The sequence below is a fragment of the Ochotona princeps genome, chromosome 9, assembly GCF_030435755.1.
Source record: "Ochotona princeps isolate mOchPri1 chromosome 9, mOchPri1.hap1, whole genome shotgun sequence".
Taxonomy (NCBI): Eukaryota; Metazoa; Chordata; class Mammalia; order Lagomorpha; family Ochotonidae; genus Ochotona; species Ochotona princeps.
This window is the reverse complement of record NC_080840.1, coordinates 63,389,455-63,405,740: the sequence shown is the minus strand read 5'-3', so window position 1 is coordinate 63,405,740 and position 16,286 is coordinate 63,389,455. Positions and strand designations below refer to the sequence as shown.

The following is a 16,286-nucleotide window of genomic DNA, read 5'->3' as shown; positions in this document are numbered from 1 at the left end:
GACCAGGTGACTCAACTGTAACATTGGCTTGTTAGTGTTTCTGTGGCCTATTGCCGAATGTACTTATTCATGAATCAGTGTGGGTTCAATTATTTATGATTTTCTGCTAAAACTGGATGCAGTTCCTTGGTTCTTCTAAGATCCTTCTGGGTCACTGACAAGACCCTGCTGGGTCCGTGTGTGCAGTATGCTTACTGGCAGAGCAAAATTTGGCAGTGTGGCAGGAAAAGCAGATATTAACAGACGGCCTAGGCACAGGACACAGGCGGAGGTGTCCTGCAGCCCACACGGGAAAGCTTGCGATGGTGCCAGGGAACCTAGCCTTGCTTTGAAAGGAGTTCTCTTCCTCTGAATAATCAGTCTAAATTTTGGCATCTCCTGCTGTCTTGTGTGTTGTTAAGGGGAACAGGTTGAAGTTCTTTCCCACCGTGTTGGCCTCTTAGAGGGAGAGAGAAGGAGATGTTCTGCTGCTCCAGAAGGGAAGTAAATCAGTAAAGCCCTGGCTTCCCTTCAATTCTAGCCACTGTCTCTTTGTTGGGGAGATTGTCTAATCCAATGGCCACCCTCTTAAAATTTGAACTCCAAAGTCACGCAGATGAAGGGGCGAGAGAACAGACCAAAGCTTTTTTAGTTCACAGAACTCCAATTCTTTATTAATCACAGCTTGCTCACAATGACATACAGGAAAATAGCACTAATGAAGAGTAAATATGCAGGCAGCAACCTTCAGGAGTTGGGAGTTGGGGGAGAAATGACTTCAAAACTGCGATAGGTACTTAAGGTGGGTATCTGGTGATTCTTAGTTGGCACAAATGCCCTGCCTAAGCCCCCCTTAACTGCGTTAACTTCACAGATGGAGTAAATTTGTTTTTCAATAGGCAGGATTGCCTCACACTGGGGAAGAAAGACCAGCTTGAGTGAAAGTCCGCAGTGTTTCTGATTTTGTGAATGTGTGTGTTTTAATGCAATAACCAGCTCACAGTTTCCAAGTGGAAAAATATTCAGTAGCATCATGTACTTGTACTATAGGAAAGAGCTTAAAATGAACATCATCAATCATGGCATCCACAAATAAGCCACCTGACACATTAATTACTTAATTCATTCCATAAAAAAGAACTTAAACTAGAGAATTAAGCCCACTTTATGAAGAGCGATCTCATGGCTGCTTGAACCAGTTGATTTGTGTTCAGCGCTTTCAAAGGTTCAGCTTTTGCTTCCACACAGACTGATCTCAGATCTGTCAACTCATCCATCCCTCTCTAAAGCCAAAACACATCTGTGGCACATAATCCAGGAGAAGCAGAAGGAAATGCTACGACTGGTGGCTTTCTTAGCTTGGTTTTGTAGTTTCTAGGCAGTAAGTAGATTATGAGCGAACAAATGTGGAATTTCACGTGGAATCATAATACCTGTGATCTAGGTATGGTCTTAGACAAGCTCAGAGATTACAAAGCCATCTAGGTCATTAGGCAATGGTGGGTTTCTAGCACCATAGACTGTCTACTGACCTCATTTTTCTGTTGGAATGAAAAGGGCAGGGGATGGAGTTAGACATGAGGATCTTCAAAAAGAACAGACCTAGCAAATTCATTTGAGTGGAAAGACACAACATCAAAAGCCTGTTACAGGACATGTAAGATTATGAAATAACTTGCATAATGCAATACTTGTATTTTTTAACAAAAATGTAAGTATTTACAAAATAAGATCCAAGGTATTTTTTAAACATCAAGCAAAACATTCTGCAAAGAGACCGCATTGATTTTTTTTTTTATTTTTGATTCTGTTTTTAGTTTTTCATAATGAGTTCTTTTAAACCATGTCATACATTTCCCATACTGATATCGCATGATCCATTATAATATAGGCAGGGGGATTGACTATTGGTGGGGCGTGCCATACCCTCTGTCGCTTCAGCCAGACAGTTCGACCTGGAGCTCCTTGTTCCTGCGCACCTCCGCGGCATGCCTCTCCTGAAAGACACCAAGCGGAGAAACACGGTCAAGAGTCCTGCTGTATGGTCCACGGAGCTGTCGGAGGGCCTGTGGAGTCCTCTGCACCCCTGATGGAGGCTATACTAGGAGGAATCTTCCTCAAATTACAGGAAAGGAAAACATGAGCCCCCAAAAATGTCATGTTAGAGAAGATCTTACAAGACTTAAAGAATCTTAAAAAACAAACAAACAAACAAACAAACAAACAAAAAAACACCCTGTGTTTAACTCTGTTGGGGATAAAACCATAACCAGTAGGTCACTTGAAGAGAATTTTGAGTATTATGACTGCTGCATTGATCTGGAGACTAGCAACAAAAGATTTCACGTTGGGTTCCCTGTCATTTTCAGTGGTGTCTTGACTTTCGTGTAATATTTTAAGGAGGTTATGGTTGCTGATGGACACTTTGGAATAGTTGAATCTAGGAAGGAAATTCTCAAACTCTCGGACCATTCATCAGGCCCTTTTACAACTTGGATCTAAATGACTTTCCTAGTCTTAGCCTCTGCTGTCTGCTTACACATATGTGATGTATCAATAAGTGGAATGATCTTGTCATAATCAGTTCCAATAGCCTTCCACACCCACTGGTGAAGATCCAAAGTTTACTCTTTAAACTTCATAGCAGTGGTTCATCTCCCCGTGAAGATGTTCAGGAGATGGCAGAAGGAGGTCATCTCTCTTTCATTTGAATTCCTGCAGACATCTTTTTTTTTTGATGTGGCAGTTATTTTAATAAAAAGTGTGTATGAACATTTCTGTTTTATTTTCATTTGCTATACATCCCTCCGAGGTCACGGGGGCAGGGATTGTGTTTTCTCACTTTTGCGGTGCTTGCAGGCTCAGTGTTGCTTTGTACAGAGCAAGCACCTGATGGATACGTATTGAGATGGGGAAATGGAGGCCCTAGCCTTGGGGTGGGAAGTGAGATTCCTGCGGAGGGAGATGAGCAAGGAAACGTGGACCCAGCGGTTCTGAGTGCATACTTCTATACCAGAGGACTACTAGTTTTGTGTATCACAGATGTTTAGTAAATTCTTAACTAAGCTTTTGAACTGATATTAATATTATTTCTTTTTTTTGATTGAAAATGTTACTTAACACTGCTTTTCCCTCAAAGTCCTAGAAACTTCTTCAGGCTGTGTGGTTTCCTTCAGTTGAGGGCCAATGATCTGGTTAGCTAAAAAGCAGATCTTACTAAACTCTATTAATCACTAGGATTCTATGTTTACAAAGTCTTTTATATAATCATATTGTGCATCTTAAGGTAATTAATATGCAGTAGCCTGCATCAGTACAGATTTTACTTGAATTAATTCCCCTAACATTTACAACAGTTCAGCAGTGGGAACTGTCTTTGCAGAGAAATTGACTAAGGCACAGACAGGCTAAGTGACTTGGCCAAGTCTGCACAGTTAACAAGTGATAACTTGGAGTTCAAACTCAGAGGACCTGGCTGGACAGTCCACTGCCTCAGCCACACCTGTACAGCCTCACTGTCAGTACTAGGAAGCAATTTTACAGTTTGTAGAAAAATATGTCTTTCCAGGTGTAGGTTCTGGAAGAACCAGGCATTGACCACCCTATATTTCCTTCAAAGACACAGAATCGGAGTGAGCAGCAAGCTGATTCAGGAGAAGTTGAAAAGCAATTTTACCTAATTGGGGCAAATGAGCTTTTTGTGTATGTTCAAAACCCATGAAGAGAAGAGGAGACTAGGCATGTATAGAGAAATCAAATCCTGTTTGGGAAATGTCCCAGGGGAAATGAGCACGGATACAGCTGATTCCTCATTCTGGTCCGCTTTTATTAGGAAAAAGATGCAGCAAAGGCTTTTTTTTTCAGGCAGAAGGAAACTAATTAGTAAGAGCTGAGCTCTGATTAAAATTGAGGAAAAACCCAAACCATCACCATGCTAAAAAAAAACCAAAGTCTCAAATTTAAAGATTTACATACAGGAAACATTATAATGAGTATTACTAGGCGACTTAGGTGAGCATTTCTTATTAAGTTCAAAATAGGCTTTAAAGAAATGGATTATGCATAGGGAAGAATAAATATGAGCTATGATTAGAGATATTATGAAAATTGAACATTTAAATAAACCTTGTGAGTTATTAGAAAGATATTGCTTCTATTCAGGCATCTTAGCATGTCTATTACTTGAACACTTTACATTCAAGTCACAAATACATACTCATGAAATTGTTAATGTGATTCTTTATCAAGATGCAGGGAAATAAAAAGGCACACGCAGACGTCAGGTGATTGGCAGCACAACCTGTCTTTCCTATCAGTCAGATGGCTGCAAACCAAGCAATTTAAAGGTTCATTTCCACCAGTAAATTTTCATGTGTAGTGAATGTATGCATTGTTGCTAAAATTATTCTACATGTTTTAAGTGATTTTACAAAAATTAATGTAGATGTGATCATACTATGGGATCCTAATAGGGTCAGGTGGTGAATATTTTGCTGGATACCTTCAGTATGTTAAAGGAAGAAGAGGAGGAGGAAAACGTGTTTTCAGTCGTTCTCCCATGGCAAGAACAGGTACCGCACCTGTACCTCTTCTCTTCTGTTTCTCTCCCTCCACCTTCTCACACTCTCCAAGAGCAAGAACATTCTCAGCTTCACCAATGTGTCACTCATGATGCACAGACTACAGTTTTAAGACCTGGTCATCAATATTTATGTCATTCAACTTGAACAATATCCAGTTGAGATTAACCTAATGCAGATCTTTGTGAGACAGACATCCTTTCTCTGCATTTGTCTCTTTTCTATATAGTAGATACAATGGAAATAGGAAGTTCAAATGAAAAGTTTGTGTGATACTCTATCTTGGAGCCTACAAGAGGATGAGAAAAGTGCTTTTCAGGGAACTGCATTGCTTTTCATCTCGATTGCTGGGAATGAGTGTTGTTCAGCTCGGTGAGGGGGAGACACTAGGATACCAGAAGTTAATAAAATGAACATCTCCTAGGATTTCCCCTGGTCTATGGTTCTAAGCAATATGACTAGATTCTATTTCTCCCATTTTGTTTTCTTATGTGGATAGAATGAACTTATGTTCATAACTATCCTGGTCTTACCTGACAGATTTTTTCTCATGTAACATTTACATGAAACACTATATATGAGTACTAAGCAAATCAATTATTATTTATGTATTATTGCACGGTAATATACAATTTAAAATATCTGATACTTTCAACGTAATGTTTTTCCAACAGATGGGTTCTTAAGGTTTGTGCAGAAATCTCATAGGATTAAATAGCATCGGTCCCTAACAGCATTCACCTCTGGAAAACTTGACAAAAATCTAACCTGAATGTTGGATTCCTCCACCGTGTTGTAATCCCCCACGGAAGCCAATGCTGCACTGCCAGACCCTGCCCGTGGGGTTAGCTGGCCTCACCCCTGCAGCACATTTTGACTAAGTCTCTGGTGCTTGGTCCTATGTGAGCCAACCCAGCTGAGCTACATGTGAACAACTCCATCTCCTTAGGATTCTGTTGTGAGTACCTTTTCCTGCAGACGTTCAATAATAGCAGCTAGATTAGCCTCACGGTTTTCCTTAATTTGCTCCATTTTCAGGATCAGCTTTTCCTCCGCCATCTTGCTGAAGTTGTTGTTCTCCTCCAAAGCCTTCTGGAGGACTTCTCGCTCGTGTTCCCTCTTCTCTGCCAGTTGTTTCAGCACTTGAGCCTCCTGAGACTGGGGAAGAAAAATACATGCATCTTACAATGGCCTGAATGCAAACCATGCAAACTTGGCAGCACAGGATCCGCTGAAAGAGGGAATGTTCTGTTCAGATGAACTGCGTCTCCAACCTTGAGTGCTGCTGTCAGCTTGTATTCATCACCAGGGTTTAGACTTTTCTGCAAAATCCTGAGAAATGTGGTGGAGTGGAATTTTTAGCTGGGAATGTTTTGGAAAGACAGTCTTAGAAAAAGAAGCATTTAAATCTCATGGGGGAATTAAAAAAAAAAACTGCTAAGAAGCATTTATGCAACAGGAGATGCTATAATTAATTATTGGATGGTGACATTCCACTGAGGCCCACAGAAAAGGAGTGACTGTGGGGCACGTACTGATGTTTGCCTGCTCTGCCGTTTCTGGAGCTGTTTCCAGCTGTTTCCAACTGTGGAGACCCAGCCCTACAATGAGCTCTTCAACTTTGTTCAATCAAACTGTTAAGTTTACTTTCTCGTCTGATTTCACATCCCTCCCTTTGGTTTCTATGAGCTAAATTCTACTTGGAGACTTCAGAACAGCAAAACCTTGAAACCACAGACATCCATCTTAAACAAGAGGAGGACCCCTAGGGAGTCACTCAAATACCACTCATGCGCACTGATTGGAGCAGAAACGCCAGGGACAGACGCAGCTACAGTGGCTGGCTTCCTTACCCTTTGTGCACTATGCTTTTCCACCAGGGGGTGTGAGCATGAATGGTATATGTTAGTCATTCCTGGGAAGCTGATAAGAATGCAGATGTCTGATACCTTACCTCTGAAGAGCCTAAAATGCCTTTGTGGGGGCCCAGGAAGCTACATTTGCAATACACAGCTCTAGTGATTCTATTGCGGTAGTTCACAGTCTACATGCTCTGGTAATTCAACTCTCAGATGTATCAGATACCCTGGATGTGTTAATTCATGCCTTTCTCCATCATTTTCTTCACCACATTCCGTAACTAAGGGAAATATTGCCTGGCACTTATCTGTCCAGATTCAAGACTAACTTACTCTGTCCTCATGGCTCCTGGGCATGTCTTAGAATTGTCCGATGCACAGAGGTAACTGTGCCCTCACAGGGAAAACTATAGTGTGGATACTTAATGGTTGATGAAAATAGTATTCATGTTCATTGGCCTGTGATGCACTGACTGCCACTGAAAGCACGGATAGGGGAACATTTGAGGCTTTACTGGACAGATCCTGAAGCATATTTTCCTTACAAAAGATTTTATAAGAATGGTAAGGTCAGACAGCCTTGTGAGTCTCCCCTGATGTGTGCAACCCCAAGGTTTATCATGAATGGGTCTGTGGTTCGTGGAGAACCAGCCTTGCTTCTTGCCTTAACCCTGCAAGGATTTCACTGGCAGTTTTAGGGACTCAACACACCTTTGCTTTGTTTTAGTTTGCAGGGAAACTAACACAAAAAGTAATGATAAAAGTGTGACACAAACCGACTTCGAAACCTGGTGCAGCCCTTCTGGGAGAAATACAAACAACTATGTTGGAGTTGATTCATCCCACTGCCTCTAGGTGGAACTGTTGGTAAAGCATTCTAGCAGATTTTGCTTATCTACTTTTCTACTTTCGGTCAAACTGTTGAAGAGTGTGTGTGTGTGTGTGTGTGTGAGTGAGAGAGAGAGAAAGAGAGAGAGACAGAAAGAGAAAGGTGCTTAAGGCTTCCCTCTCAAAAAAGTCTTCATGAAGTTGTTTTTTTTTTTTATGTGGATAAAATGGTGCGTATAGGGTGGGTATTTGTTAATCAAATGACATAACACCTGTATGGTGTTTAATCCAGTGCCTATTAACATGTAAGATGGTGCTAAACAAGCATCCGTCATTAAAATTGAAAGTAAAAAGTCACAGTGATTAGGAAAGGCCGGCGTCGCCCCCAGATGCCTCCAGTCCCCCCACATATGTGTGTCTGTGGAGTGAGACTGTGTTGACAGGAAACCTCTCTGAGAAGTGAGCACCCTTGGGGAAGGAGAGGGACGACTCTGATCCTTGACTTCAGAACTTCCAGCTTCCTGGAGGTTCAGGCTTCTCTGGTAAGGATCAGAAAGCCATGGAGGCAGTCCCAGGAAATAAAAGAAAACCAAGTCAATCAAGAGAGCAGAACAAAACTTCCCAAAATTCCTGAATGTGTTCTTTTGAAATATTTTCATGCCCTAACATAGTGACACATTGATCTGCCAAGCTTCACATACTCCTTGGCTTCCGCTGCAAAGGCAGAGGATTGATGATCTTCTGTTTGCTGCACAGTAGCTCCTCTCTCCCTGGCCTCCATGGATTAGAGTTGTCATTGCTGCTCCCACCCCGGTGGGGGAGGTCATGAGGGTTTTTCATGGCTACCTTTTCCAAGTGGCCTCTCCTGAGGAATTGTACAGTGTTCAGAAACCACCTGCTTGCATCCTGCTCTGGTGCAGGATTATATGTGTTGTGGGGTGGGGTTTTGGCGCTAGGGACATGGATTTGAGTCCTGCTCTAGTGCGTGTACATGTGTGTGTGCTGGGGTGGGGGTTTGGTGCTAGGGACATGGATTTAGGGGCAGCAGAGTGAGTGCTCTTTCACATTGAATCAGCTCACTGAGATATGGCTGTGGATGGCCACCAAGAGACCACAATTACAGGGATTTTGATTTTCAGCTGCTCAGATTCACTTTGTCAGTGTTCTGTCATGTTTAACTTCATGTTGGCATCTCTGCATTCTTCATTCTTCATTGTGATTTACTAACAGAGCAGGGCAACAGGATTGAGAGGGAGAAGGTTTGGCAGTAAAAGGCTAGCAGAGGAAGGTAGATCTTCTCAAATTTCTTGTCTGGATGGGACACATGGGGTCTGCATGGGCAAACGCTCTCACAGTACCCATGATAATGCATGAAGAATTCCTATGGCAAGTAATGCCTATTGCATTTACTGGAGCGCACCATTTGGCTTAGGTTTGTAATGACAACTTTTGGTGCCAAATGAGATTCTACAGCATAGGTAGCAAGTGCATTTCTTCTTCCCTTTTGCCTTTTTTTTGGATAAGATTTATTTTATATGGAAGGCAGAGCAACAGAAGGAAGGGGGGAGAGAGGGAAAGAGGGTAAGAGGGAGAGAAAGAGCAAGAGAGTAAGCTTTGGTTTTCATGTTTACTTTCCAAATGACTGCAACATCTAGGGCTGAGTTGGGCCTGAGCTTTGAGTCAGAAACCCCATCTGGGCCCACCACATGCACGGTAGAAGCCCAAGCACTTGGGTCATCCCCCACTGTTCTCCAACCCTCCAGGATGCATTAACAGGACGTTGAATCACAACAAGTGTATCTGAGATTGCTGGCACTCTGACATGGGATGCAGTGTTGCAGATGATGACTTAATCTGCAGTGCTACAATTCCAGTCTCGTGCATTTCTCTAACATAATTAATGAGGTGACACAGCGACAGAAGGCGCTACAGAGCTTTGCCGCATGTGCCTACTACTAGCAAAGGCTTCAGGGCGGATCACTGTTTCATGCGGCACCCCGTACACATTGAAAGGAAATATGACATCCATCATCTTCTCAGCTGATAATACTTCTAGGTCCTAATAATTGCCTATGTTTTTTTTTTTCTTTTCTTTTGCTTTTTAAGGCAATATATTTATATTTGGGGGTGTGTGTGGCGTGATCTCCCATCTGTCTGCTCATTCCCCGAATGCCTGGAGCCATCAGGGCTGGGTCAGGTCAAAACCTGAAGCTAGGAGCCCAGTCCCTGTCACCCACTTGTGGGGCAAAGATCAAAGCACCTGAGCCATCATTACTGCCGCCCAGTGTGGGCATGAGCAGAAAACGGGAGTAGGCAACAAGCTGAGATGCAACCCTAGGCACTGTGGTATGGAATATGGGTGTGCCAAGTAGCAACTTCACTGCTCAACCAATGGCCCAGAGTCTTTTGTTGCAAATCAAAGTCAAATTGATGACAAAAACATAGAATGTGGAATCAGTTATGGAGGCAAGTATTTCTCAGAGTAAATACATCTCTGTGTCCATAGTTTGGCTACTCATAAGTGTCCACTTTGTAAATGAGTTCTAGGGTCCCTGTAACTCAGCCGATGCAGGAAATCAGAGTGACTATTTCTTTCTTGCATAGGCTAGTATCCAGCGATGCTACTCATAACTCATCTATTTTCATTCCATTGAAGAAATCGGTTCTCATCTGAATATAATTTAATGTCCCAGTGATACCCATCAAGGAAGGAAACTTGATTATTCGGTGTTTGTATATATGGCCTAATAAGTAGATACTGCAGAGAACTACACTAATATATGACATGAAATGAATGTGATGGCGTGGAATGAAAACCTATGATTTACGAAAGTGCAAACATGTAGTGAAGTTTTCACTACATTTTTCCAGAGGTATTTTTATCTATGCCTTGGTGAGTCAGAAGGAACTTTGTGTGGACTGATAGGTAAGCTGGAGCAGAGCTGGGAGGGGGTTTCCTGCAGAAAGCTGTTTGAAGTAAATTGTACAAGGACAGAGTGTCGGGCCTTGGATAGACACATTTCTGAATAGTGTGTACCTGATAAAGAAGGACACTGAAATACAGAAATGGAAAATGAGGGCAAGATGATGATCAACTGCTAGGATGCAAATGTCAAGGCAAAATATAGAACTGAGACTTTGCACATGATGTCCTGGGAGACCGGGGAACATTCTCCAGCTTGCTATTGTGGAACCCGAGGTATGCTATTGGAGAACAGCCCTTCTAGCCATGGAGCTCTCCAACTGAATTCAGTATCATGTAAATAATTACATGAGAGGCACACAGAAGGGAAAATAATGAAACAGAGGGAAGTTATTGTACGTTTAGGGGCATTTTAACATTTTTAAAGGAGGCTAATTGCCATTTCCTCTGTTACTGACTGTAAGAGTTTAATTATTGTGCAAATGAAATGGAGGATAAATTTGAGTTAACTGGTATGTAATACTCACTTAGAGGTTTAAGATTACATTTTAGATAGCACTAGCTCTCCATTTATTTCTGAAGTAAATACATTCCTATTACCTTCTTGTTTTTTTTCTTCTCATTTGAGTAACATAAAAGGAGACGTTTAAAAGTTGAAAAATTGATGAAACTGAGGTCAGAAGAGGTGAATTCACTTTGAAGAGCACAGCTAGGATTAAACCTAAAGTCAAATCTAAAATTGTCTTCCCAACTTCTGATCCTAACTCAACAATGCAGTACTGAATAAACTGAATCTCTTATCTGGAAAAGGAAGTTCACAGAAAATTTTATGGAAAACTACACACAGAAGTTAAATTTTTCTTTTTTGTTAGACCGACTTTGTGGCACAACAGGTCAAGCTGCCGCTTGGGGCACTGGTTAGACTTCGAGCCATCTTACTTCCCAGCCAGCTCCTTGCTAGTGTGTTTAAGAAAGTGGAGGAAGATGACATGATCACTTGGACTGCTGCCACGTGGGGGACCTGATGGAACTCCTGGGCACGAGGGGCCATTTGGGGAGCGAACCAGCTGATGGAAGTGCCTTTTCTCTCTTTACCTTTCTTTCTCTCTCTGTTTCTATCACTCTACTTTTAAAATAAATGAATAAAATTCATTTTTTCTTGCAGTAAAATAAGCTTATATCAGTACTTTTTTCCTGTAGGCTTTTAGAAAGCCCTTACTACCATTTCTTGGACGCCAGTCTCCCAGTGTGAAAGTGCCTTCACACTGTATGTTAGCTGCTGTACTTCTACTTATCAACATAACAGTTAACAGTGAAAAAGTGCAATAAACCTAGCAATTCCCAAACAATGGAGTGTAATTACAGACAACAAAAGAGTGCATTATTCAATTTATGATGAAAAATCACAGCGAGGTAAAAAATTTGAAATGATAAAAATCCAAAAATCCTTAGAAAGCTATAACCTATAGTGGATTTTCAGTAGCTGGCTCCCAAGAAAATGAATATGAATGTTTTCTTCACTGTGAGGCTCAACACATAAGGAATCTGTGGCCATGTGTCACACCATCAGAATGGTTCCTGAATACCATGCCATGAACAAGCCAGAATTTAATTTCAAAATCTACTACTGCGCAGATTGGTCCCTTTTCCTGGAATCCTTTTTTGGGTGCCATCCACAGTATGAGCTGCCAAAAAATAGAACAGGTAAGTTGGTCAGGGCTGGTGACCGATGATCCACTTTTAAGCCATTTGATTAAGAGTAAGCAACTCCTTTTATTTTCAGAGGCTCAGTGACCTTGGAGTTGATTGTGCCAGTAATGTCAGTGTGCCAATTAAGCCTCACTGGGCTGATTTGAGTAAGGTGCTGTTAAATTTAATCTATTTTAGGGCTTAGTTTCATTAATGTCATTAAATCCTTAAATAATTTCCATTATTTTTTGTATTACTTTTAAGCCATATTTGATAGACTGACCTATTTATACATATATTTGATCTATCAATATTTTTATCCTTCTATGCAATTCGATAAAGGAAAGTTTTATTATACTGAACACTATTTATGACATGTATTGATGGGGGGTCTCAAAAAATTCACAAAAACATACACTATGAAAAAACCATGACTGATTTTAAAATCCCTTTTTGCACCAAAATGAGCTTAGCTTCTAAGTCCATTGTCCACAACTGCTTCAAAGCACACTTTTATAATAACATTTCTGTGTCTGAATTCAACACAACTTTTTTCCTTTACAAAATTATGAGTCCTTGCAAGGTCAGGGACTATGCATTTTTTGTGTGTGTAATAACTAACCCTTTCTCACAGCTTGTTACATGTTTTCATGTATGGTGCACTTCTGACAATATCTGCTGTTCCTAATCTTATATAATAGATGGCTAAGTAATATCACAGAGATACGAGGTGACCTGCTAAAGGGTACACAACTAGGAACTGCAGGAACTAGATTTTATGTTACACAGCTATGCAATCCATTACCCATACGATCTTAACCACCATGATTTTAAATACTGTGTTGTGCTGAGAATAGCCATATAATTGATTATTAAACTGGAGCATATATGGGAATGAGAAAAAAAATGACCAGTAACAATTTTGAACCAAAGGAATAATCTTAAATTGTCCTATATCAATTGGGATGTATGGTTAACCTAGTCCTTTGGTTACCTCTTGCTAAATAAATGTTTGCTGAATGAATGAATGGCTAGCTGGCTGAAGTATTCCTACCACTTTACCTGCATGGGCCAGTTGTCATACGGAAACTTGGTGTTTAAGAAATGAGCCACACAAAATGAGTATAATTTCATGGAAGTGACTCCAAGAGATAATAAAAATGGAAAAGGGCTCATTTTTTTTTTTAATAACAGGTATTTACCAGCCAATCAGGGGAGCATTAATTCTGGGGGAGGATCATCCAAACTGGTAAGCAGATGGCCGGTATGGCAGCAGTGTCAACAGATGGAGTGAGGAAATGACAACACCGGATCCCAACGGAGGCACCTCAGGGCAGCCCTCCAGCTGTACATGCGGGAAGCCACTGTAACCCGGCTTGGGTCCCTGGTTCTCAGAAGGGCCCTGGAACGCTCAGGCACAGCCCTCTGTGTGCTTACTAATGGGTTAAGGGAACACATAGGATTTTTATGTCTAAAAAAGCCCTGTAAAAACTCCTGCCAAAAAGTGTATTTCATATTTATAACATGAATTGGCACTTGAATAATGTCTGGTGATAAAATATGAAGTATCTTACTCAGGAGTATTCATTAGCAGTGGCAAATATCTGAGTATAACCATGGAGAAATTTATGAAAACTTACTTAAATGTAGTATGATTTCTGTGAAGAATCTTTAAATGCCTATAAATGACGGGAAAGGAAATGCGTCCAGGACGGCGGAACTATTCCTGACACTGAAGGCCCTCTGCAATCTCTCCCTGCAACTCCACACAAACCCGCTGATGTTTGGGTATACCTACTCCCCAATTTTTTTACATTCTCACTTCTGTGTATTTTTAATACTGGAAATATTTGTTCCTTCTAGAACTTCTTATCTTCCTTGTTAGTCAAGCACCACTTTTTTTTTTTCTAGCTGCCTCCTTTTTTAAATGCAAACATTTCTTTGGGAAGAGGTTGCCGTTCACATCACCTAGTGAGACAGCTTTCCTCAGTGACCTCTGCTTTGACCTGCAGTGAGAGGTCAAGTTCTTAACATGCCACTTTCGCCCTGTGTTTCCGGCAGTCCTCTCTTGCTCTCTCTGGTGCAGTCACAATGGCCTCATATTGTTTATAAAACGGAAGGCTCCCACCCCAGGGCTCATGCACTTGCGAGGCCCACTGCTCTGAGTGTTCTCCTAAGGAGAAGCTGTGTGGCTTGTCCTCTTAGCCAGGGGGCCTTTCCCAACTTACCCATAATGTCGCTCCTTTCACCCCTGCAATTCCAATTCTCTTTGCTCTATTTTTTTTTATTAACTAATATGTATATGTAACACACTTCTATGTACATACATTTATTAGCTTCATCTTGCTTATCACATCATTAAGATTGATGCAGTTTTTCCAGGTGCCTAGAACAGGGCCTGCCAAATAGTGGGTGCTTGACACCTTTCTGTTGATTGAGTGGCATTTCCACAGATTGCAGATTGTTTGGATTGCAGAATTTACTTAACACAATTTCAAGACATACCACTTGGCAACTCATTGATTGTAATTTTACTTTAGGATGGGAGGCTATAATGAAGACTTCAGAATAAGCTATAACTATCTTATCATGCTGAAGGTTATCCCTTACTTATTCACTCACGAATATCTGTGTTACTAACTACTGTGTTAAGCACAAACCTTACCTTATAGGACAAATCTAGGGTTAGCCACATCAATATGCAACTAGGCATAGATTTACCAATGGTGGTAAGTGACGCAAAGGGAAACCTGGAGCTCTGATGCTAATCTGACATGCAAGGCTGAGGAAGAGATGCAGGCTGGGCTTGGAGATGCTGCTTCCCTGGAGCAAGGAAGAGATGTGAACCAAGGTGGCAGGTAGCCAAGGAAGCCTGAGTGAGTGAGAGGGCCCTGGGAGGTCTTAAACGATACCAGCTGTGGGTCTGATAATGTAAATACCAAAGTCATAACTTGGAAGTTTCCTTTTATCTCTCTGGACTTCTATATTAATTTGGATTTCTATATTAATTTTAATTTTCAAAGACTATGTTAAAATGAGTTGGGTGCAAGTAATTTGAAAAATGTCGTCAGAAGGTGTCACATTACTCACTAGAAGTGTTCTGGTTCTGTCATTCATGTCTCTGCTATCCAGTTCACAGGCCACTGCTGCATGTGGCTGCTTGGAAAGCATGAGAAATGTAGCCAGAACGAGCTGAAATGAGTTGAATGTGAACACACATGCTGACCATTGAAGACTTAACATGAGCAAAAGAATATTTCATCCATGTTTTTATACAGATTTTCATTGAAGTAATATTTTGAATACATTGTTAAAATGCATTTGTTCAAATTAATTTCCCCTTTTTATTTTTTCAACTTGGACTGCTAGAATATTGTAAAATATGTTCTCTTCTCGCACATCTATCGGGCAGGGCTGTGCTGAAGGACTACGTAGATTGCTTTTTTTTTTTTTTTTCTATTTCCTTTGAATGAAAATAACCATATGAAATGTCAGCAGGGCAAACAAAGACTGTTACAAACTGAGTAGTATATATGCGTGAGCTAGGTAATTTTTCTGTTGTTTGTAGTCACACTAGACATTTGCAGATAAAAACTACACATCTATGGTTTCATTTGTGTAATATTTGTATTCTCTTTCTTCAGGTAGGAACATCTCAGTTTGTTTGGGGGAACCACCTGCCTATGCTGTTTGCCCCAGGAAACATTTAAGCTGCGGAATGCTGCTGAGCATAGGATCCAGGTTGGCTCATCAGACTTGGTGCAGTGGTTAGTTCAGGGTTGGACCTGTAATCTAGGTCAGATTGTTAAGAGTTCCAAGACTACTGTAAGAACTTTGGGGGAAAGAGAAACTGTTGGACTTACTAAGTTGTGAGAGAAATAATTTCAAACTGACTCTTTGAAACAGACTTTTTTGGTAATAAAAGTAGTTACAGGCAAGAAGGGAGGGTAGACATAAAAAGGAAATTTTCTGATGATATTGCTTGATCATCTAGATCCAACTGCCCACTTTTTGGTCACATATCCACATTTTATTTTAGCAACCTCAGTTGGGTTTTGATTTTATGTACTTGAGGACCACTGAGATGATCACTGATATAGATATATTTGCTGAAAACTCTTTGAAAAGAATGAAGAGTTTTTCGCGTGGGTTCCACTGCTTGGTACAATCCAATAGGATAAAATAAATTGAGGTTGGTACTTTCTGTTAAGCAGTTACATTTTCTTTGAATGAAAGCTGTACAACCAAGATACAATCTACGTAGTGATTTTTTTTACATCTGGATTGTTTGCTTTATTTATTTATTTTTAAATTTTGTTTTATTACATTGTTTCATAGATTCTGGGATTACCCCAACCCCTCCCCATGCCCCCCCCCCCATGTTGGATTCCTCCAGATTGTTGCATTGAAAATCTCCACAAGTAATAC

General features: G+C 40.9%; 1 protein-coding gene across 3 annotated transcripts in view; it reads right to left on the bottom strand.

The window, feature by feature from the left end:
- Positions 1-623: 623 nt before the first annotated feature.
- The window catches only part of STMN2 (stathmin 2), a 40,386-nt gene continuing 24,723 nt past the window's right edge, over positions 624-16,286 (bottom strand). For all 3 annotated transcript variants that reach the window (XM_004588067.4, XM_058668387.1, XM_012927820.2), the window contains exons 4-5: positions 5,526-5,717; positions 624-1,976 (exon numbers count right to left, since the gene is read on the bottom strand). In XM_004588067.4, the coding sequence (XP_004588124.1) occupies positions 1,917-1,976; positions 5,526-5,717 (252 nt within the window). In that variant the 3' untranslated portion in view covers positions 624-1,916. The remainder of the gene's footprint in view (positions 1,977-5,525; positions 5,718-16,286) is intronic.